This window comes from Branchiostoma lanceolatum, chromosome 11 (assembly GCF_035083965.1).
Source record: "Branchiostoma lanceolatum isolate klBraLanc5 chromosome 11, klBraLanc5.hap2, whole genome shotgun sequence".
Lineage (NCBI taxonomy): Eukaryota > Metazoa > Chordata > Leptocardii > Amphioxiformes > Branchiostomatidae > Branchiostoma > Branchiostoma lanceolatum.
Window position 1 is genome coordinate 5,428,707 of NC_089732.1, and position 22,899 is coordinate 5,451,605.

General features: G+C 41.3%; 4 protein-coding genes and 1 long non-coding RNA gene across 8 annotated transcripts; 4 read left to right on the forward strand and 1 right to left on the reverse strand.

The window, feature by feature from the left end:
• The first annotated feature begins 720 nt into the window (after positions 1 to 720).
• On the forward strand, positions 721 to 2,897 carry LOC136445054 (uncharacterized). The gene is made up of 2 exons (XR_010757377.1): positions 721 to 1,433; positions 2,276 to 2,897. It is a non-coding gene; the product is annotated as an uncharacterized lncRNA (long non-coding RNA).
• Positions 2,898 to 3,374: 477 nt separating this feature from the next.
• On the forward strand, positions 3,375 to 5,178 carry LOC136444826 (NADH dehydrogenase [ubiquinone] 1 beta subcomplex subunit 7-like). The gene is made up of 3 exons (XM_066442568.1): positions 3,375 to 3,603; positions 4,198 to 4,366; positions 5,053 to 5,178. The coding sequence occupies exons 1-3, from the start codon at positions 3,480 to 3,482 to the stop codon at positions 5,141 to 5,143; spliced, it is 384 nt and encodes a 127-aa protein (XP_066298665.1). The 5' UTR covers positions 3,375 to 3,479; the 3' UTR covers positions 5,144 to 5,178.
• Positions 5,179 to 6,633: 1,455 nt separating this feature from the next.
• On the forward strand, positions 6,634 to 14,139 carry LOC136445052 (very long chain fatty acid elongase 4-like). Of its 4 annotated transcripts, none has more exons than XM_066442902.1 (9): positions 6,634 to 6,723; positions 7,453 to 7,524; positions 7,912 to 8,099; positions 8,573 to 8,653; positions 8,972 to 9,028; positions 11,192 to 11,306; positions 12,201 to 12,328; positions 12,857 to 12,991; positions 13,671 to 14,139. In XM_066442902.1, the coding sequence occupies exons 2-9, from the start codon at positions 7,467 to 7,469 to the stop codon at positions 13,704 to 13,706; spliced, it is 798 nt and encodes a 265-aa protein (XP_066298999.1). In that variant the 5' UTR covers positions 6,634 to 6,723; positions 7,453 to 7,466; the 3' UTR covers positions 13,707 to 14,139. The 4 variants fall into 4 exon arrangements, with proteins under 4 accessions (XP_066298999.1, XP_066298998.1, XP_066299002.1 ...); XM_066442901.1 differs by having other exon boundaries at positions 6,649 to 6,780; XM_066442903.1 differs by having other exon boundaries at positions 6,658 to 6,780; positions 7,458 to 7,524.
• A 75-nt stretch (positions 14,140 to 14,214) lies between these two features.
• Positions 14,215 to 17,888, reverse strand: LOC136445051 (cilia- and flagella-associated protein 91-like). Its single transcript, XM_066442900.1, has 3 exons — positions 16,270 to 17,888; positions 15,811 to 15,936; positions 14,215 to 15,493 (listed from the first exon to the last, which is right to left on the reverse strand). Exons 1-3 carry the CDS (start codon positions 17,746 to 17,748, stop codon positions 14,816 to 14,818), a joined length of 2,283 nt encoding a protein of 760 aa, XP_066298997.1. The 5' UTR covers positions 17,749 to 17,888; the 3' UTR covers positions 14,215 to 14,815.
• A 153-nt stretch (positions 17,889 to 18,041) lies between these two features.
• LOC136445053 (U2 small nuclear ribonucleoprotein A'-like) lies at positions 18,042 to 22,846 on the forward strand. Its single transcript, XM_066442906.1, has 10 exons — positions 18,042 to 18,284; positions 18,628 to 18,668; positions 19,090 to 19,196; positions 19,955 to 20,033; positions 20,394 to 20,440; positions 20,814 to 20,916; positions 21,407 to 21,486; positions 21,664 to 21,736; positions 21,999 to 22,104; positions 22,282 to 22,846. The coding sequence occupies exons 1-10, from the start codon at positions 18,203 to 18,205 to the stop codon at positions 22,335 to 22,337; spliced, it is 774 nt and encodes a 257-aa protein (XP_066299003.1). The 5' UTR covers positions 18,042 to 18,202; the 3' UTR covers positions 22,338 to 22,846.
• Positions 22,847 to 22,899: the final 53 nt, after the last annotated feature.

Here is a 22,899-nt window from a genome sequence, read left to right on the forward strand (position 1 = left end):
GATTTAGAATTAAAATCCTTGCAAACGAATCCCAAATTCAGTTGTTTGACCTTTTGTCCTCAGTCTACAAAGGTGCACAAACTAGAAAAGTCAGGAAACAATGTAGCTGGGACCTTTAGTTTATCAAACACGGCGGCGCAATAAAGTAGTGTGTATAAAACATACGCTCTGTGTTTGCATTGAATTGCTATAAATATAGTCCAGATTGTGCGCCCCCTTATAATGGCAACGCCCCGTTTCATGGTGTGGCGTTTTGAGCGTCCACATGTTCATACGATTTGCCGTGGTACATATACGTTACATGCTTTGATGCCTAGCAATACTGGACGACTTTAACCATGATCTTGCACTCAGATAGCGTACGCCATACCAGTATAATGTATTGAACCAATGCCCTTGATCGAACTATGCATATGCCCGCCCGGGCCAACTTCAGTCTCGACAATCGATTAGATCGGGGCAAGTGCTGCGTAGGGGCGGTTCATTGTTTTCTACAAACGGAGCGAAAGAAAGAAAAACTCGGGCAAGAATTGGCACAATAACATAACAGGTAGCTATTTAGAGCGTGTGAATGCCACTAGCAAAAGAAACAAAACGGGAATACATTTACTAGAAAGGAACGGGATTGGCACCAAGAATGGATGCATATAAAGCATTCGCAAAGTCTCAGAAGCTACTATTATAAGTGTAAAACGTTATTTGTCAACAGACTATAAACTGCATAATCGCGCTAAGACTTAAATCAAGGTAAGTTTAGCTTAGAGTTCATTAGTGGGGCATTAGCAAACATTATGATAATCCTTTTTTCACATCAGACAAAAGAACGCCTCAGAAAAACGTGTGGGTTTAAAGTATGTTGTTATTGTATCACAACGATAAAGGGTTACTGTTTAATCTTTACCCGGCATGTACCGTCATACAAACCTTTACAACGGTCGCTATCAGTCATAAAATGTCCAGTGTATGTATACTGAATTACTGTAAATATTTTCAAAACCAGATGACGTATACCTTTAAATGGCATCAGTACCCCTTCAATCAAACATTGTCAATGAACAACCCCAGACTTTGACACCAGCACCCGACCCTATGTATCGTGCATGTTTGGATACAGGCTACACAGAACGCTCTCAGTTACTTCAAGTTGAGCGAAGAATATGTATCAATCTTCAGCTGTAGCCTCTCCAATGGCGTTCCAGAATGTAATGCGGGTATTTTAACCAGAGATTCCGTGTTTGTTTGTACCGATTGAGCACTAGAACAGTTGTGTTGTCGTGCTATACTGGACGTGACTGGCTGGTGTGAGGTACTTTAAACTACGGTCCAACCGAAAACAGGTGGTTGTGAAGAACTAGGCACTACAACAGCAACAAGGCATGGACAACCACAGCCAGACCAACCTAGGAGGCTTACTTGCTCTCAAGGATGAACTGGTGGGTAGCTACGTACGATCAGTTTGTTTGGTTATGAAATGATTTATTCGTCATGGAATAAATCTGATTATGAAACAGCATGGGGATATTGATTATGTTAAAGGCCAGAGCACGATGCTTGAATTTCTCTTGTGACTGAAAGGGTTAGGTTTCTGTCACGGTGTGTGTGACGCGTACGTTTTTCATAAAGTGACAAACGTACGCGTCACACACACAGCCGATGAATATCTTTATTTGTTTTATGTCAGAAACTGAATACACAATGTACATTGTATACTGTTCACACAAACCGCGCACTCTACGAGAAGCTCAAACAAAGAAACGCTCGTTTCCAGACATACGCATTCAACTCTAGTCTGGAATATCGATGGACTTTGAATACACATATACAAGACACATTCGTAGATAATACTACTAGTACTAAGGCGTGATTACCATATTTACATGTATGTGTTATAGCGGGAATCAGCTAGTCTGACTCACCGTATTACTCACAATGAACATGACGTCACGTCTGACGTTCCCGCTGGGAAAATTTACAAATGGTATACATAAAGCTCTGAAAAATGTACAGATGGTAAACATAAAGCTCTGCAAAATGTACAGATGGTAAACATAAAGCTCTGAAAAATGTACAGATGGTATATATAAGGCTCTGAAAATGTAGAAATGGTATGTAAAGCCCTGGAAATGTACAAATGGTATATAACGTTAAAGCTCTAAACTATGAAAACGTACAAATTGTATGTAAAGCTCTGAACATGTACAAATGGTATACAAAGCTCTGAACATGTACAAATGGTATATAAAGCTATGATAACAGATGCATGCATCCATTCCAGGCTAACTTACAACAGGGCGACCGTCGAGTGCTGACTCACTCGGCAGAACTTGAGGAGGTCATCAGCACTCTACAACAACTGCATTTCAACAAGATTCCGCAGAGCGGCGCAGTTCGTCCCCCAGCAGAGGCCACTTCACAGGCGAACGTGGAATATACTAGCCAGGACCAGATTCGAAATAATGACACTAAACCTGTTCAACCCTTAAAAAGAGTCAGATTTGTTCGTAGTAAGAGAAAATAGATAGTCAAAGCAGAAGATTGAAAAGTGCGTCTGAATGAGTATAGAAATCGAATATTTGTCATGCAATATGCTGTTTTCTCCTTACTGTAAGAGTAACTTTGTACAACATGTACGAAATGATAAAGACTGGCACTGTTCAGTGGAAAATTCATGTCAGTCGCATTTTTCCTTTCAAGTTTGTGTCAGAAATTACAGTTTAACCTGCTACAGAATTAACTATACCAACACAGATGAACTTTCAAGTTAACATATAGTGACAAACTCTAACACATTCAATGTCGAAAATTTGTTACACCCTTCTACTGCAGCTGCCACAAGAGGTAGCGTATGATGAAGTTCACTTTGCTGTCATTCAAATAAAACCACATGTACACACAGAGCACGACTCTTTGTCCCTATTTCTGCCGTACACTTGCACATAGAGAAAAGCCTACATGATAATTTGATTCTCCCATCAGTACAACTAATAGTTTGGTGAAAATCGTGATCATGTAACGTTACATCTACTAGTGCAACAATTATACTAGTACATGTAACCGTTACCGTTATTAACCGTCCAACATAAGCAAGCAAGAAAGTATGATCGCGCATGTGACTGCCAGTGTGATGTCTCGTATTTAAAGTTCACGCGTGTGTTACTAGTAAGTCCTAATTTGCACTTCATTATGTACGTCTCTGTCTAAGCTATCTGCATACTAAATATCATGGAAATCCGTTGTTCCTTAGTTCAATTATTCTCCTTGGAAGATTGGACAGGTGAATACTAGTACATGAACATGCTCTGAGTCTTTCTTACCGTGCAGCAGCGCCCCTAGTCAGACATTGACGTACTGCAGAAATGAGCCAAATCCCATTGCATGACGGGAAGGAAAAAAGGTCACTTTTTGTGGGCGCCATGTTGGAGACCTTGTAGGAGGAGTTGTTATTTTTCCACCAAAATAAAAGGCGTCTTTACACCACCATGGGGGCCTTGGTATCCCACAACTACAAGGCCTACTTCGGAGAGGTGGACTACACTCCGGATCCGGAGAGTATGCCGTCTTTTGACCCCAATTTTGGCTTCCAAGAGCCGAGAGAAGAACGAGGTAAAAAATGTTAGGGTCACAGGACGTGTATAACGTTGTAATACTTGTATAGGACTTTTTATTTTGTCGTAGAACAAATATATCGTGTGCTTTATACAACCATACATGGTTCTACGTAACTCAAGAAAAGTCATGTACCCAAGAATAAAAATAATCTTTTCTATGACGATCTTCTGAAATTTCAAGTGTATAGATATAAAACCTCCTTGATAAAATCTTTGTGACTGCATGAAAACTAGTGAGTACCAAAGATCACAAAATCAAAAAAATTATAACTAAGATTATGATAAACAGCAGTAACAAAAAAGTCTGGTGTTGTTAAAGTTGAGCAACTAATTATGTTTTATAGTTATAATTTATAATATGTTTTACTCAATTCTTGTCAGTTGTCAACCATCAATGTCAGTTGTCACATTGTCAGATGTCATTTTGAACTTCAACCAACCTCCTTGCTTCAACATATCAAAGTTTAATAAATGTTCAATTCATTTAGTTAGTAAACTTACTGTAGAGGATCATGTAGAAACAGAGTAGTAGTCCTTTCAACCTAAAACAAAAATGAATTTGTGTACGTCTCACTTTACTCCAACACAGTGATGGTAGCCACACAGAAGGAAATGGCGGATGCGAGGGTGCCGATGAAGCTACGGGACTACTGCGCCCACAAGTACATGGCCTGGATGATGTGCCGACGCGACCATATGCCAAACATCTTCGCCTGCAAACACGAGAGGCACGACTGGGACCAGTGTGAATATGACGAGTAAGCCAAGTGATAGCCGTGGCGACTGTGACAGGGCTTACTTTTACTTGCTGTCTTGTACATAGCCGGTATAACATACAAGACAGCAAGTAAAAGTACCGGTAAGCCCTGAAACAGTGGCCACGGCTAGTCAAGTAAAAGATTGAAAACTGTGCAAAGTGATTAAACATTTGAAGTTGGGAGATGGATAACATTAACAAAGTTCTTTGTACACCGCCAAGGAGGTTATAATGATATCCTTGATAATGACAAAACCAAGTTTTTTATTTGACTTCAAAGTTCAAACCGATGTTTCGGTGACCGTCTGTCACCTTCCTCAGGGCAATACTGACTGGTTCTAATTGGCACTGCAACTTGGTGTTGCTGTTATCAAGGAGGTTCCTTGCTGCTATCTTTAGGGACTACATCTGTTACCAGTGTTAGCAGGGACGCCAAGCTGCATTGCAAAATAGAATCTGCCAGTATTGCCCTGAGAAAAGTGACAGACAATCGCCGAAACGTCGGCTTGAAAGATACACTTGACTTGGTTGTGTACAAAGAACAGTGTTATCCAGTAACGTACGCTGCAAGTTTTCAAACCTTCCTTATTTAATGATTTGATAGCCACTCCTTCAGTAAATGCTACTAGCTATTGTGTATCTATTGATCAAGCAGTCACTTTGATTCAAATTCTTTGTGTTTTTCAGTTGGGTCCATCGCATGAAGGAATGGGAAAGGGAACGTCGGCTACTAAAGCGGCAGCAGCTGAAGAAAAGACTTGCAGAAGAGGAAGAATAATGAAGACAACTGCTGTACTCTCTATCCCTCACTCTTTACATAATGATATATCATTCAATACAGAAGATCTAAAAGGTTATGCATTTGCTATGTGTAAAACATCATTTTCCATACACAAAATGCATCTAGATACTACCGTCCGATTCTTGGCAGATGTCAATTTACAGTAGAACAATACATTTAAACCATTTAGATACATACCAACTCCCTCTGTTAAGAAAAATTACTTCTTCATGGAACAATGAATAAGTCTTTTTTAGTTTACCGAGTATGACACATTGAACTCTTGTTCTAAAGTAGTTGTGTGCCTCCGTTGTTGATGTGCAGGTGTAATTTCTCATCTACCTGTTCATGTATAAAGTATGGTGTGTGGAGTCAACACAATAAAACTCTATTGAAATGGGTGTGATGCTGTTATCTATGGTTTGTGCTTTATTAACAACATAGAGCAAGTTAGAATTAAGCTGAATGCATCAGTTTTATGCAAAGTTGATGCAAGAGGCGCTGTATCTTGTACAGAAGCTGTTTAAACATTGTATATTGCTTGTGAATCAGTCCTGTGTTGCAACAACAACAAGTATTACAAGATGTGGCATTGCTGTGGTATAATGGCAGGGTGTTTGGCCAAGAACCCAGAGGTACTGTGTTTGAATCCGGGGTCCCCTGACTTGTCCCATTGACTTTGTGCCGTTGGGAATTTCCCCGCTTCACTCGGGTGAAAGTGAGTACCTAGCTTTGGATAGGGACATCCCTCAAATAGAGGACCCATGTTTTAAAGCCACATCTCAAGCACGTAAAAGAACCCACCGCACTTATTGAGAAAATTAGGGGTCCTTCCTGATGTGAGTGGATTAAATACATTCGAATATGTAGCTTGCAATTGTACTCTTCAGTACAAAACTGGTTTGTTACGCCATGAGGCGGTTTACCAGGTGTGCAATGCAAACAAACAACACTCACATAAATGTTAAGTTAGCAATGGGTCAAAGGTGTTTTTTTTCCCTTCAGTATTTTCCCTTCCAATGTCCTTCTTCAGTGCATAATTTCAGGTCCAAAAAATTATGTGTCAGCAAGGAGGTTTAAACCTCCTTGGTGTCAGTTATCATGAACACAAAACAAAGTTCTCAATTCAAAATTCAGTGAACCTGATATTTTCTTGTTTGGGAGAAAATACGAAAAAATTTCAACTGCCATCATGTCAGTCACCAACATAGATGAGCTTTGACTTTCAAATTTTCAGCCTTTTTTAATACTACAAAAGTTTGCCCCCTCAAACACTTCCGTAATGGAATCGTCCTCCGTGGTTGCTTTCGCCCTTTCCATTAAGTTATGGGGGCGAAGCCAAATTCTTTTCAAAGTTCTTCATTTGGTAAAAAGTTGCTGAATTAATGTATGAGGTAGAGAAAATAATGTGTATTTCACAGAACATTACGGTCAAGGATGCATTTTTCAACATTATTTTTTTTTAGGATAGATAAGACATTATATGTAGTTATTACGCGCCCCTAGTGTTCGGAATGAGATGATCCAGAGTTTCGTGCGGTCAGCAGACGAAGATACTGCCAAGAGTTTCCACTCAGGTGCGGACTTATCTGCGGTTATTTACGTGACCAACTAGACTGTTGGCATCTGTAAAGGTATTTTTAATATTTGCACTTACGGCTCTGTGCGCCCTGCCTTCAATTATTGGACTTTGACCGCCGATCCAAAGGCATGTCGTTTCTGGAAACGTGTTACCCTAACGTCGCTTGGTCGGACCAACTTAGGAGCTTTATAACGGTCCCCTGGCTAGTTTTGGTTACTCTGTAGGTATGTTTAGAGACGATTGTTTCTTTGGGTTGATCAGGTCTTGGTGCTTTCAACATGCATGAAAAAGATGTTTATGTGCCTATCAAAAATACAGCCGCCCAACCAAACCGGCGAACGTTACACTTTGACCCCACAGATCTCTTCAAGTTCAAGTAGATGTAAGGTAGAATATTTGGAGTTTAAAGACTAGTTGGGCTTCTCAGACAGACTCTATGCGTTCTTCAATGCGAATCTTTTATATACAGCATACAGAGTTGTATCATTTAGATGTAATTCTTCTTCGTCCCAAGCATTGCCTCAAGTTCAACTGAAGAAGAAGTCCTCTTCGATTCATGATCTGGGAAACAAATAATTTTTCTGTGTATCTTTAGTTATAAAGATTATGCATGTTCTAAGACCTTATCATTAATCATTACTATCTTCTAAAGACAACCTTGACTACAATTTATCTTCTCTTCCAAAATGCTGTCAGTCAACTCATAAGTTCTCATTTTCCCTAGCCTAGCGGAAAACGATGACGACCATTCTGCATGATGCTGCTGACTATTACACCAGGATGGTGGAAAATGGGGGTATGCAAATAATATTTAAATCATGTATTAAAGTTTTATTTGAATATTATTGAAGTAACGTTATACGAAAACAAGTTTATTGTTTAGAACATTACAGTTTTGATGTTGATATTTATTGATGGTGTTCAGGGTTTTTTCTAGAAAAATTGAATAAGAGGGAGCACACACAGGCAAGGGAGTGAATTCTATGTATTTATGGGAGAATCCATTACTGAGTGAAGTCTGTATGCTGGATATTAAGCTAAAATCTGAATTCCACAAGGGGATGCTGGGCTGAAACAAGAGGGCGCAGCGCCCCTCTTTCCTGATTTAGATAAACCCCTGGTGTTATTTAAGCTTTTTTGCTGAATATTCTTCTTCTGTTTTCTCTGCAAACATATATTTCAGATCCACGGACAGACCCTTGGTTCCTGGTGTACAGCCCCCTCCCCATTTTTGTTCTGTTTGTTCTGTACGTACTACTCTGTGTCTACGGTCCAAGGGTTATGGAGAAGAGACAGCCCTTCAACCTCAAGACTATCATCATTCCATACAACTTTGCCCTGGTGGGTCTGTCTGCGTACATGTTTTATGAGGTAAGTGTGAAGTTTCAAATGATTATGCATCTAAGAGTTCTGTCACAGTGTTATAACGAGTACTATAAAGGCAGAAATGTTCGCGGTGGTTTTATATTCACGGTTTTTGCCGTAAGCTCTTTGCCGCAACCTTAAAACCTTTGCGAATTTTTCCCCTTCTACCCCCTTGTCTACTACTGTCTTAAACGAGAACTTACAACCACCGCGAACACTCCATTTTCTCCTTAACCCGAAATCAAAACCACGCAAACTTAATCTGAGCTGCCTTATCGCTTCTAAAGGTTGCCCTGTAAAGGAATTCCCACCTTATAGATTACATTGCATCAAAAATAAGTATTAGTTTCCTGAGTAGAAATTTTGCATTATTAGTTTTTCAAGTATTGAAGCTGTCTCATACCTTACCTGAATGTGTGTGCCATTTATATAGTGTTTTGTACTATTTTTAAGGTTAAGTTTATTGTTCTCTCTCCCAGATCCTGGTGACAGCCTGGTTGTCTGGGTACAGCCTGAAGTGCCAACCTGTGGACTACTCCACCAACTATCTTCCTATGAGGGTACAGCAAGAGCTTTCTAATTTAGCCTCCTTTGCAGGCCTTCTGGGCAGCACCGGCATTTATTTTTTGGGGGAGCGCTGATTCACAATTTCTCCAGCTAAAGACCCTGGCCGCCGGTTAAAGGTCACGAGTCAGCGCTCCCAAAGAAAATAAATGTCGGCTCAGCCCATCTATCTATTTGTTATGTGCAATTGTGGTCCTTCACCTCACTTCAATCATTCATTTTATGGCACACTTGCATCTTAGTTATCCTGCTTTGGTTTGATGAGTTTCGACTTGGTGTTTTATAAGCGGTACTGATGGTGTCTCTATCTGCAGATGGCAAGGGTGTGCTGGTGGTTCTTCTTCTCCAAGGTTATTGAGTTGATGGACACAGTAAGTTGATCAGATACACTCACACTGACTGGGTTTGCGGATTCGATGGGGTGGTCTACAGGGGTGGGCTAGTGGGGTGGGCTACCTCAGCATCTACCCTTTCTGGACCTCAAGGCTGTTCATGGGGGTTTGGCCTCTTATGGAATTTCCTTGAAGAGGATCTGGGTCAAGCTGTGGGTGGGCTAGAGGGAAGGTAACAGCTGATCATATGGCAGGTGGGGGGGGGGTTAAGTTGCACCTGAAGACTGGTAGAAAAGCCATTTATCATAAACAAACTTCTAAGTACTCAGTATACAATTAGGATTTTGGGGAAGAGGTACAAGGGGAAATAAACTGGAAGTTGCATAGGACAGCTAGGGAATGAGAGAGCCTTTGTTTGACAAAATTCAAAACAATGTATGTCTCACATTTAGACTAGAATGTACTTGAATGCATGTGCTTGCATACAATGTACAATGTATTTGTGGTTATGTGTGTCAGTGTGCATGAGCGTGGGTTAGAATGTTGTATCGTTAAGTGTGTGTGTTTGTACAATGTATAGTGTTGCTTTTGTTGCTCATTTCTTTCTTGTAGCCACAATGCTACTGTCCTGTTGGCCTGATTGAGCAGTATATAAAGGAACAGGGAACATAGTCCTCCATGTTTAAAAATCTAAAACTGGGGATAACAAACTCCTGCACAATGTAAATGTATGCAGCATGCTCATTGCCCACCTCCACCCCCCACTGTAGCATCAAAGCAATATGATCCTTCAGCAAAATAAAGCATTCTTTCCGGCCCTCCCACAGAGTGACCCATCTTTTCCTCAAGGATATTCCATTCAATGCTAAACCCCCATGCACAGCCTTGAGGTCCAGAAAGGGTAGATGCTGAGGTAGCCCACCCCACTAGCCCACCCCTGTAGACCACCCCATCGAATCCGCAAACCCACACTGACTCGCTATATCCGGTTTAACGTCTTCTGTTCCCCATCACCTGAGGGTTGGACACACTTTTCCTCAGTGTAATAGGGGTATGCCTAAACACCTCACCCGACCTCATCCGACCTCACCCGACCTCATCCGAGTCTAAAATGCAGTGTATACGGGGCAGGGACATTATTTGACGTTCTGGATACGTTAAATATGCAATTATAAATGCAAAACAAGCAGCAAACTTGAAGTATTTACCAGTTTTTGTAGGTAACGGGAGGTCAAGACGGCCGGCGCAATGAATACACACTGCGTGCGTGTATTCGGGGCTGAAAAACACTTTGTGTACAGTTATTGTGTACACATACTGTGTACAGTTATTGTGTACAGTTTCTATTAGTGGTTTGTGATGAAAATGTAATTAGTACCCACCGTCTTATCGTCCTGTCGGACAAAAATGAATAAAAAAGGTATGAAGAACTTCCCCATGTAGACCCCAACAGTGGCATGATCCAATATGGCGGCCAGAAATCTTCTATCATGGAAACGAGCGGAGTAACTTATAAAAACTGGTAAATACTTAGAGGTTGCTGCTTGTTTTGCATTCATAATTGCATATTTAACGTATCCAGAACGTCAAATAATGTCCCTACCCCGTATACACTGCATTTTAGACTCGGATGAGGTCGGATGAGGTCGGATGAGGTCGGGTGAGGTGTTTAGGCATACCGGTGTAATAGCATTCTTGAAAATTGTTCAGCTAAAAGATTATGTATAACTTATGATGTGTCAATATCAAAGATTCAACTGTCAAACATAAAGCTATAGTTGTTGCACCTCTTAGAAATTTAACAACTCCAACAAGCTTCATCTGTCCTGTTCTGTTCTGTGTTGTCACATACATCTAATATGGCTTTCAGGTTGCAATGTTTTGACTGTTATGGATGACAAACCTAGGTGTTTTACTTATACAAAAATATGAAGCTCTGCTGCAGTACCAAGGTCACATACTAGGGGGCCCAAGATTGACCATGAATTACGGCTTCACAACACCCGCCCACATACCAAATATCATTGTAATCCATCCAGAGGTTCTTGAGTTATGCTGACTACAATAGTCCGGAAACACACACTCACCGACAGACAGACAGACAGACAGACAGACACGCCAAAAACAATATCTCCATTTTTCATGGAGATAATCATTCAGGCAATCAATCAGAGTTAAGATGAATGTACATGTATGTTACAGGTGTTCTTCATCATGCGGAAGAAGTCTAACCAGGTGACCTTCCTGCATGTGTATCACCACTGCACCATGATCATCAACTGGTGGCTCGGGGTCAAGTATGTTGCTGGGGGACAACGTAAGTGATTCGTCATTGTGATTTGTTGATCAGTCAAATTGCCTGCTCTCTTTTCTAACTGGACAGAGGCTCACTAATGTTTCAGAGGTGCTTGCAGCTGTGAGACTGCTTAGTAATAAAGTTTATTGCAAGTTCCTGCCCTTAGGCTAATTGCAAGTACATGCAACACAGAGAGGATGGACAGACAATGATGAACAGTATAACATGTGACTACTGTAGTCTTAACTACTGACACTAAGTTCTAACTTATTGGGATTGACTTCTTTTTCCGAGACAGTGGAAGACGAATGATCCCACTTTTTCTGTGATGTGTGGGTTTGTGATGTTAAGAGGAGAGTAGTTAATGATTGTCAACTGCACCCCAAGGAAGTAACATATTGTTTTTGTGTGTCTGTTTCTGCAATTTCTGATATACACAATGCAGCTTTGCCATACATCCCCAGTGCTGATGTATTTATGAATGCCTGATACTGAATTTAAGAGTTACAAAGCAGTATGGGAAAGGGGATGAAGTCTGCCTGGTTAGGATGTTGTAATTGGTTCTTGCTGAGGCAATTTTGTGTAGTCTGTAACAAACGTAGTCGAACACAACATTTAACAACATCGCCTTTTCCAAAGATGTTTTAAATGTAGAATAAGGCCACACCAATTTAATTTCTTGGTTAACGGATTTTTTTTTAAATTTTAGCACACGGAAAATCATGAAAACAGTAAGGCTGGGTTGAAAACTTGCACCTGACCCTGTTCACTCCCTGAAATTGTGTGCACCAAAGTACAAACTTTCCTCTGATATTCTGTTTTCCTGTTGATTTTCCAATCTAACATTTTTTTTTAAATTCTGTTAACCAAGAAATTAGAATGGTGTGTCCTAACCACTGCTTTTTTTTTCTGCAGCCTTCTTCCTGGCCATGTTGAATTCCTTCATCCACACTGTGATGTACCTGTACTACGGCATGGCCGCCATCGGACCACACATGCAGAAGTACCTGTGGTGGAAGCGGTACCTTACCTCCATGCAACTAGTGAGTACCACTGTCATTCTGTTCTATAGATTATCATATAGAATAATAATAAAAAGAAACAGAAGCTCAAGAAAAACAGCATTATGTCATACACCATTATGTTTTTTTTAAATTTTGTTTCTAAGTATTAAACTTAGGCCTTTTTTCTGCTCATTTGAAAGTAAAAGTGGTCTCAATCCAATTAAGCTCACTGATGAGCTACTCTTACACTGGTTGTGACAGAGGAGACAGACGCTATGTACAGTATTTACACATGTACCGGTTCGGTGTACCAGGAAAATTCCTCTAGCTCTTTTTGACAACAAACAGTGCATCACAGCTTAATGTCCTGTCCTATATGGACTGCGACCTTTTCCAACAGTGTGCAAGTCAGGTGAGTGACAAAAGCCAGGATTAAAACTCTTGGTCCAGAGGCAGGATCACTAACCACTAGACTATGCACGCTACGCTACAATACACTGCTATCATTTATACTGACAGGTATAAAAATTAAGTTAACAGTAACACTTTCTTCTTTTTATTTCCTAGATGCAGTTTGTAGCCATCCTGACTCACACAATTGTGAACTTCTTCTCAGACTGTGATTTCCCACAAGGTTTCAACATCGCTGTCATGGCCTACATGGTTTCACTCATTATTCTCTTTGGCAACTTCTATTACCAGGTAAGTTTTGTAGGCTGAAAATTAAATCAAAGGACACAACATTGACAGAGGGGTTCATCCACAGAATATGTTTGAAAGCTTTTTCATGTTCGCAGTATAGTAGTTGTGGGGTCGTGTGGCGTAACGGCAGGATTTCCGACTCAGAACCAAGGGGTTCCGGGTTCGAATCCCTGCTGCCACCGATCTTGTGCCTTTGGGAAAAATGGTACTTAACACAATTTTCCCCACTCCCAAGTGTAAAAATCGGGTACATTATGTGTGTGGGTCACGATATCAGCAATAGCTGCCTGTGTCCCACGTGTATTGCACTGTTGCAATTCCAATAAATCCAAATCCAAACCAAGAACAGTGTATTGTACTTTCTTTGTCTAATTTGATACATTCACTTTGCATGATTTTATCTGAATTTTAGAATTTCTCTCGGCTGCTTTCTGTTCACAGAAAAATTGAATGCTTCAAATATTGTGGTTACAATTCTTCCTATCATACTACCTTTAAGCTCTAAATCACATCAGCATGTGTCCTTTATTCATTTCAAGTTGGGCGTTTTGTAGTAAGGTGATGACATTAATTGGATTAATGAAACAAAATTGATAATGCTAAACACCTCAGGCTCTCAGAAGCACTCTCAGTCTAAATTTTCACAATTTTATGCTGATGATCTGATTTTCTTTTTCAGGAATATGTGAAAAGAGCCAGGCAGAAGAAGAAGTAGGCTGTGGGTTTTTTTTCTATTACAGTCAGACCTGATTTATACCTCAGTTCCATCAACATGAGCCAACCAATTTTGTCATGAATAAGTCACATAATTGTACCAAATTTAGATTGTGTCATAATTTGCAGGTCATAAAGGATGGTTGAAGATCATGCTTAATGTTGTAAAAAAATGTCTCTTTTTCATACACCAATAAGATTTTCTATCTGAATTCCTTATTCTTGACTCATCCAATGATTGACAACTTTTGGAGGTATGATATTTTGTATATTGAATAGTAGGTTTTGATTGAATTAAAGTGCATTTTGTGAAAGCTTGTAAGATGTTTATACTATTATGATGTACAAAGCTGATATGAAGTTATTCTGTTACTGTTTTATAGTGAGTGATGTATAAATAGACTGAAAAATAAATTTCAAACTCTTGCAGCAAAGTTGTGTCATATGTCAACTTGTTTTTCATCAGCCAGGATAAGTCGAACAAAGAATGGAAAACACCATGCAACACGTCACTGAAATAGACCATTTATTGATGTCTTTTATATTGCTATTCACTCACACAATTTTATACAACTTGTTAGACTTCCACGGAAGACTGTATACTTCATAGTTTGTATGCCTAAGACGAACAGTGAGAACCTTCACAAATATATACATTTAGTGCTATTTTTTCCCTGACCATATATACACATTTTGTTTAAACAATGATAAGTTTTTTTAATGATAAATGGTTAAAACAACCATTTGCGATAATTGTATGCTTGAAAACAACCAGTGAGAACCTTCACAAATATATACAGTCAGTGCTATTCTTACTTTTTCTCTGACATATATACAGATTTTGTTCAAACAATAAGTGACAAATACTTTTGAGGATACAGTCAAGAGTGCATGGACTATCAAGCACTTGCATGTGCTGTTAATGGTGCAAACAAAAATGGTCAGAAGATAGGCCTACATAAAAATTCGTTATGTGTTATAGATCGTGTTAGACCTGAAACTATGGCATGAACTTGAGTATGACTTTCCTCAATAGTATAACAGCATTTACATAAATCATGAGGATAATACATTGTATGAGAGAGACAGTATTATTGTTTGTTTTTCACATCACTTTTCCGGTTCAGGAGAGGCAGGTTTGGATGAGCGTTTCTCTCCATCCTCTTGTGTTGCCTTGTCTTCCATGACCTTATCATCTGTAGCAGAGCTAGGCTGCCCATGCATGGCCATCACCCCTTCCCCCTCCTTATGTACCACTTTGTGCGCAGCTAGAAGATGTTTCCTCTGTTGCGTTTTGACCTTTTCTCGCGTGGTCTGCTTCTGAACCTCTGGCAGCAAGAAAGAGTGGACGAGCTCGGACACGATTTCCTCCGACTGCAGCTTGGTGCGGCCCTCTTCAATCTCGTACGCGATGTCGTTGATCTGCGCCGCTTTGTGCTGAACCTCCTCACGAGCTTGCCTCTCCGCCGTAGCGTCCACGGACCCGATGATGATGTCCTGGAGGTAGGTGTCAACGGTTTCTTGGTGAACGCCGATCACCTGCTTGAAGACCTCATCTTCCTCGCGGCGCCGACGTTCCTCGACCTGCCGGCGCCCGCTTTCCTCGGCCTCGCGGATCCTGCGCTGGCGCTCCGCGAGCATGGAGAAGGCGTGGATGCGCCGCTCCTCCTGAAGACGGATGAGCTCTTTGCTGAGGAAATCCAGCATGTCACCGATGGCTGCACCCTCCAGGTCGGCCAGACCCTCGTCAATGTTGGACTCCTTGTGCTGGTGCATCTGCCTTTGGCGCTGAAAAACAACAAATGAAATATCAAACATCTATACCAAACAGCAGCCATCATGCATTTGCAATTCACATCTATTACAGTGTCAAGCCATTATAAGAAAGTCTTTTCCTATAATATTCATATTGAGAAAAATTGTCCATCCTCCAAAGTGTAGAACACAGTCAAATTTTTTTTGTTCAAGGAAGCTTGATATGCATTTAAGGATACTGTTTTTCACAGAAGTTATGGACATGAATAGAAACATACCTGGCAAAGTGTGCATTTAATCATTTTACCCACTGCTGACTTCAAAGTTCTAGCCCAATAGATTGCTCTTACCTGTAGAGTGAGGATGGCCTCCTTCTCAGACTTCTTCATCTGCTGCTGCGCCTCCTGGAGGGCGTGTGTAGACTGCAGCTCCAGGATCAGCTCACGCCTCTTCTCCTTTCCTTCAAACATCATGTTCTGTGGAAAACAACAAAGAATCGTTCACAACGATGTTCACTTCTTATCCTTCTCCCTGCAGCCTAACTAGGGCATTGGGTGCCAAATGGCTACTTCAGTGTGCCATTAAAAGGTTGAAGAAGACATTTTACTTCAGTCAATGGCACCTCAGTAGTAAACACCGGTACTGAGCAATGGAATTTTTAATCTTAAGGCATAGAAGGAAAGGATGCAATCGCTTTTTCAAAAACAAAATATTTTTGTCGATCAAAGCTTTTTTTCTTTCAATTTCAATGCAAAATTATAATCTTTTCTCAACATGATAAAAGTAAGAGGGTTATAAGTTGAGCTGACCTGGACTGCCTTGCCCCGGATGAGTTTCTGCAGGAAGATGACAGCCAGCTCCTGATCTTCCTCCTCCTGTGATGGTACCTCCACTGATGGAGTAGGGGGGCGGGGGATGGGCTTCTCAATCTTCTGCAGGAACCGCAGTGGTTTGGGTGCCTCGTCTCCCATCAGCTTGTTCTTCTGCATTTCCTCGTAGATCTCAGCAAGCTCCTTCTCGCGCCTGTTCTTCCTCTTGACGTAGCCGTCCTTCCCCACGACGCTGCGCTGTTTGGGGGCTCTGATCCGCGGCTGGGTGACAAAGTCTGGTAGCGAGCCCTCCAACTCAAGCAGACCCTCGTATGTCGTCAGATGGCGACTCTTTACGACGTACTGCTCCGAACCTCTGTCAAGGAACACGCCCACTCTAGAGATGGGGGCGTACGTCTGCGAGGCGTGGTTGGAGTACTCGTGGGTGATGTCTCGCCGCTCTACCTTCCCTTCTACGTTTAGGCGCTTCTTGGTCAGCTTACGGATGGTCTTGATGTGCTCTCGCCTAATCCTGGTCACCTTGTCTTCCTTGTGCTGCTGTTTCTTGGTCCAGAGCCTGTCGAGTCGTTTCGTGGTCAGCTCTCGGTGGTTCTGTTCTCGTTGCTGTAACAACTTCTGAAGGACTTCCAGGCGGGCTTCTTGCAACTTTTCGATCTCTGCCTCCCGTATGGCCCACTCCTTTCTCTCTTGCTCATCCATCATTTTCCTCCTCTTGTCCAGCTGGGATACATCATTTAAGGGCGGGAGTGTCGCTTCCCATGCTCGCTTCGCTCGGGCGCGCTCTATCATCTCCACCTCGGCCAAGCCAGCTGGGAGACCCCGCCCAAAGGTGAGCGTAGCCAAGGTGAGAAGCTCAGGAGCCGATCCTGGGCGAACCACATACTCCGGTGAGTAGGGCTCGGTTTGGGTCTCACTGTCCCTGTAGTCAGTCTGTATAGCTACCGTGCGAGTCATGGGGGTGGGGGGCCTGGCAGCTTGTTGGGACTCTGGAGGGGCGAGGGGGTCGACTCTGTTAGTGGCAAGCAGCACATCGGGTGGGACTTGTTGCAGGAAGGGGATGATGGGCCGACGGAAGTACTGGTACCTGTTCCGTCCGGCTACCTCTGCATCGGGATAGCTGACCGCTGGGATCTGGACAGTCGGGTCGTAGTTAAAGGTGGTGTACCTGACAAGTGCCTCCCGCGCCTGGTCAGCATACCCCCGCCACTGCCTGTTGATGTACGCCGGTACGGGATCGGTGGCCTCCAGACGGACACTGAAGCGAGGGTGGTGTCGTAAGTTGCTGAACATCGTATTGTATACGGGCACTCGTTTGATGCGGTCGACGCTGGTGTGCGCCTTGAAGGTGGCGCGGGCATGATCGCGGTCACTCGACACGGAAAACAACGGGTCGTACAGGTAATCATGGGTCCTGGACGGGTTGGACGCCGCCTTGTGGATCGTCTGAGTCACCGACATGTTGCCGTAGACTTGAACGACCCGGTCAAAATGCCAGAAAACGCAAAACTCGTCCTATTTTTCCTGTAATGTTTCTAAACAACGACCTCTCAATGGAACATAGAGAAGACGTATTTATCCTGTAGCACCGCTCCCATGGAGACCGGGCATGCGCACAAAGCTCTGACGTAACATATTTTTGGCCGTGTGATTGGTGAAAAATCTTTTCTTTTTTCCTGACGATCAGATTTTGAACCAATCAATGAGAACATATTTACCTCAAAGCACCAATCATATTTCTATATTTTGAGGATTCCACACTTTGACGCTCGGGACACATCAGGTGGGCAAGACAAAGTCGCGTGGGCCAAGAATATTTGTGAAAGCACCAAAACTTGTTTTTTAGGGCCACGTTACGCCCGAAAACGTAACGAATTTAGCTCCGAAAGGTTTATAGAAGGAGCAGAGGCACACCATGGTCAAGCTTACACCGGAGCTAATCGCGCAGTCAGCGCAGTATGTCAACGCGGTCCGAGAGTATGAACTCGATCTCAGAGGTAAAGTGGACGTCATTTTTCGCGCGCATGCTACAAAAGATGTGGTGTTTCTTTCCCTCCCCTGATGCCAAACAATTATAAAATATGTAATTTATGATCTAATATAACTCCCCAGACTTTTAACTACAGCTTTTTTACTGTATTGCTTCGTAAAATATATTTGACAGACTGACAAAAATTATAAACGTATACAACGCATGAATGGGGAGGGGGGGGGGGGGGTACCTGACTGTTGTTACAACCCCAACATCTGCTTGGAGATTACTGAAACTAAAATGTTTAGGCAAAAGATAAGATTTGTTGTCATCACTTCCCAAAGTTCCCATCCATAATTCTACTCCAGGTTACAAGATCCCAGTGTTGGAGAATCTTGGAGCAACTCTGGTGAGTATAGTAATATTCATATCCTAAGTTGTTATAGATTGCAAAATTTATTAACATCAACGTCACAGTGTTGTAATTGCAGAATCACATTTTTTGCCCAACTACTAGTTCTAGGGAACAAATAATTGTAATACTGTGTAAATGCATTTAAGTCTCTGTGGTTTTTATTTCGCACTAAGTAGAAAATGGAGTGTTTGCGGTGGGTTTAAGTTCACGGCAGTGCTATAGTCACTTAGTACACGCATACTGCTACATTATTGGACAAAAATGTTTGCGGTGGCTGTAAGTTCGCAGTGAAACGTTCCCCGCGAAAACAGCGAACATAAAACCACCGCAAACATTGCTGCATTTACAGTATTCGATTTTAACCGTTTTCCTGTCATTAAAGTTAAATCTGTACTTACTTGTTTTCACTTTTCAGGATCAGTTTGACACCATTGACTTCTCGGACAATGAGATCAGGAAGCTGGAAGGTTTTCCCCTGCTGAAGAGGCTGCGCTCTCTGCTCATGAACAACAACAGGATCTGGTAGGACTCAGACCTGACCTAACATACTTCACCCTTTCTTGATCTCAAGTCAAGGGGGTATAAATTTGTGTGTAATGATGATTATGTATGCCTTACATGAGCAACTTGTGAGGCTATTGGCTAAAAAGTGGCATAGTCATCATTGCCATTTTTGTTTTTTAAATCTTAAGTGTTTTTTTGTCAATTTGGCCATGCTTTTTTCATAAAGCTGTTCATATTTTTACTACACAATGCCATAAATCGTCTGCTCAACTCCTGTTATTCTTTGTTCCTAATCATCATTTCCTTGTGCTGCATTGAAGAAAAAAATTGTGAAGTGCAGTTAGTGGCATTACATTGTCTTACCATCTAAGATTGTTAGTAACATTTGATTACTTTCTATGGTTTCTACAATATTTTATACTCTCTTCCAAATACCATTCTACTCTATCAGTCCATGTATGTATTTTATGTATACATGCACACGTGATGTGTGCATACTACTGTAAATGCAGAAATGTTCGCTGTGGTTTTATGTTCATAGTTTTCGCGACAAAATCTTCAGCACTAACTTAAAAACTGACCTCAAAACTTGTGCCCACCTATGGCTGTAGCGCTACTATTGTTTCAAACGCAAACTTGAAACCATTGCGAACACGCCATTTTCTCCCTTACCGCGAAACAAAAACCCAGCAAACAGTTCTGCATTCACAGTATTCTGCAATACCGAGCCAACTCCTGCGTACTAACCTTTACCCCCTGTTGCTGATCTCCTACAGCCGTATCGCTGAGGGTCTGGAACAGAATCTGCCACGTTTACAGGAATTGATTTTGACCAATAATAATGTACAAGAACTGGTAAGCTGGCAAGAACAGATACCAACTACACTTGATACTACATACACTGCCCTATGGTCACGGAAGCGATATCCTTCTAGTATGAACTGTACCATACTTGAAAAACATATGAAATTAATTGTGTATCTACACATACTTGTGAAGTGAGAAAATTCTAGTTTGAGTTTGGAACTTTTGTGGATATACAATGTACCGTAAGCTGTTTGTAAAAAAAAAAATCTCAAGGAAAGTACTGAAAACCAAGAAAAAAGAGCTATGTTGTAACCACGTAAGATTTTTTTTCTTTCAGCTAGAGTTTAGTTCTTGTTGCCAATTTGCCTTCCTTTTCTTGGATGTTCTTCCTTTGCATTTCTACTCTAGGGAGATCTGGACCCACTTGCAGCATTCAAAAACCTGACACACCTTAGGTAAGTCTGTTCACTGCCTACTGGTGCCATACTTGATTTGAAGCTGTAATAATCCATTTACGGGTATCAGAGTAAGTGTCACATTGGATAATGGTCCCATTTACCCAAACATTGGGAAATCACCAAGCAGATTTAGAGCTCAGTGTTTTGGGCATGTTTTTGTGGCATTTTGTACATCTTAAAAGTAATCCGAGTGGGCTGACAGAGTGAGTGTAAGTAAAAGTAATCCACAGTTTTAGCCTAGACCTAGGGCTTAGGCAAGGGCTGCAAAGACACACCCAAAACACTCAGCCTGAACCCTACATTACCACAGAGTACTACCATTGACAATTTTATGTAACATATCATTTGTATGCAAATTTTTCCTCCACAGTTTGCTGAGAAACCCAGTGACCACCAAGGAACACTACAGGCTGTACGTGATCCACAAGATCCCCCAGCTCAGAGTACTGGACTTCCAGCGCATCCGTCTCAGGGTGAGTGTTGCAGCTCACAAAATTACAACTGTCCATGGTGTTAAGTTTGTTTGGAGGCATCTTAAATCAAAGACTATGATATTTTTTAGAGAACTTCCCTCATTCGGTGTAATGAAATGTCAATAGATATTTAGTCTTAATAGATAAGTTAAAGATTTGGTCCATAGAGAGCAAATGTTTGTTTGAATCTTTGTTCATTCATGAGAAGCTCAAATCGGCATGCGGGCCGCATTTCATTGAGGTCATGAGGGAAGCGGTAAAGGTCAGATAACGTATAACAGAGGTGCAGATTACATCATTTAAGTCCTAGTAACTCTATCAACGGATCATTACCTATACATGGTACAAAACATATAGCAGAGTGAAGGCTGAGAAGAATACTCTTTGCTTTTGAGGCAAGTGAAAATTTCTGAAAACTGTTTTCCCCGGAAGATCCACCACACCGAAGAAAAAAGTATTGTCTGCAAGGACTGTTCATTTTTCCTTCTAGGAGCGAGAGGCAGCTGAAAGAACATTCAAGGGCAAGAAGGGAGAGAAACTGGCCAGGGAAATAGGCAAGAAGTCAAAAACGTAAGATTTAAGAGTTTCTAGTATTAATCCTTTGAATGATTATTTATGGATCCCCAACGTTGGAAAACTGTCTAATCAACTCAACATTTGGCAATTTTTTTTCAATCACCTTTATGTGAATGTGTTAATTGATGTGTGATGTTATTGCTGTTAACATTGTTCAATGTTTGTGTGAAGCTTTACCCCAGGAGCTCCTATTGCGGGAGTGAAGAGAACAGGACCCTCACCGCAGGACGTGGAAGCTATCAAGGTAAACGGGTCATGTTCCAATTCTTTTTTGTCATTGCCTTACTCTTTCAAAAAGCCACAATTCTCACAAACATGCTAGAATGGTGTCAATTTTGGTTCATTTCTTTGGATACTGCGGTCATAAAACTTAAAATCACTGCTAGTATTGTTGGCTATGACCAACTGACTCTCATGCCAACAAGATATTCTATTAGACTCATCTGTTCACATGTTGAGCACCTTGTTAAATGTATTTAATGTATTTTCTGTCTGGTGATGTACAGAAAGCCATAACTGAGGCGACATCGCTGGAGGAAGTAGATCGTCTGCAGAGATTACTGCAGGCTGGACAGGTACCAGGCAAGGACAAGAGACATCCGAGGGCTGAAGGTATCCTTTTAACTTAAGTGTGTCTCTCCAAGACTGTAGATTTTCAGACATACAAATTTCATTATGACACTATTATTAAGAGGTTCATATGTATTTAAAGAACTCATTGATGCATCTAGTACTCGTCTCATGGTTTTCACTTCATTTGTTACTTAACTTTGTGTTTTTCTTTCAAAGGTGGTGTAGAGGAAGAAGAGGAGGAGATGGAAATGGACATGCAGAATGGAAAGTAGTCATCAAAGTTTTTGTTCACTAGTATTTTGACCAACTAGATGGAAACAGGTTACTTTGATTAACTGAAAACTTCAGTTTGATATATTGATAATTTTCTAACACAAATTCGACATGTACAAAGTTAGTTTTGTTCTTTTGTATTCTATGTTGAGTTTGGTTGATTAACAATCGGTATCCTTTTGAGTAGATTGATCATGCCTGCTTAAAACCAGTTGTCAAATTTATTCTCAAATCAAGCCCTGTAAGGGTACTAGCCAGCCAATGCCTAAGTTTTGTCAACTATTTGAGATAGAGAAGTACAAAGAGAAAACTTATTTTTTTCGCATTATCAAAGTGTAGATGAGAATGGCATTGTATATGCAGATACTACAGGTGGTGATGTAAGTCAATACTTTTAGTTTCCTTTGTTACAAGATACACCATCTTCAAGCTTCACAACTATCCATTGATGAATTGTAGTAGGAGTAGGTCTGACTAAAATAAAGACATCACATAAGATGTAAAAGTCCTTTTTGTTGTGTTGTGCATATGTTGGTTGGCTGCCTATCACGGACCATTTCC

Excerpts from the sequence above, each read along its gene's own strand:
- LOC136444826 (XM_066442568.1), top strand. The coding sequence starts at position 3,480 with ATGGGGGCCTTGGTATCCCACAACTACAAGGCCTACTTCGGAGAGGTG. Across the intron at positions 3,604-4,197 it reads AGAGCCGAGAGAAGAACGAG|TGATGGTAGCCACACAGAAG; the intron begins GTAAAAAATGTT and ends ACTCCAACACAG. Across the intron at positions 4,367-5,052 it reads GACCAGTGTGAATATGACGA|TTGGGTCCATCGCATGAAGG; the intron begins GTAAGCCAAGTG and ends TGTGTTTTTCAG.
- LOC136445052 (XM_066442902.1), top strand. The coding sequence starts at position 7,467 with ATGACGACCATTCTGCATGATGCTGCTGACTATTACACCAGGATGGTG. Across the intron at positions 7,525-7,911 it reads CAGGATGGTGGAAAATGGGG|ATCCACGGACAGACCCTTGG; the intron begins GTATGCAAATAA and ends CATATATTTCAG. Across the intron at positions 12,992-13,670 it reads TTGGCAACTTCTATTACCAG|GAATATGTGAAAAGAGCCAG; the intron begins GTAAGTTTTGTA and ends TTTCTTTTTCAG.
- LOC136445051 (XM_066442900.1), bottom strand. The coding sequence starts at position 17,748 with ATGTCGGTGACTCAGACGATCCACAAGGCGGCGTCCAACCCGTCCAGG. Across the intron at positions 15,937-16,269 it reads TCCGGGGCAAGGCAGTCCAG|AACATGATGTTTGAAGGAAA; the intron begins GTCAGCTCAACT and ends TGTTTTCCACAG. Across the intron at positions 15,494-15,810 it reads AGGCCATCCTCACTCTACAG|CGCCAAAGGCAGATGCACCA; the intron begins GTAAGAGCAATC and ends GTTGTTTTTCAG.
- LOC136445053 (XM_066442906.1), top strand. The coding sequence starts at position 18,203 with ATGGTCAAGCTTACACCGGAGCTAATCGCGCAGTCAGCGCAGTATGTC. Across the intron at positions 19,197-19,954 it reads ATGAACAACAACAGGATCTG|CCGTATCGCTGAGGGTCTGG; the intron begins GTAGGACTCAGA and ends GATCTCCTACAG. Across the intron at positions 20,441-20,813 it reads AAAAACCTGACACACCTTAG|TTTGCTGAGAAACCCAGTGA; the intron begins GTAAGTCTGTTC and ends TTTCCTCCACAG.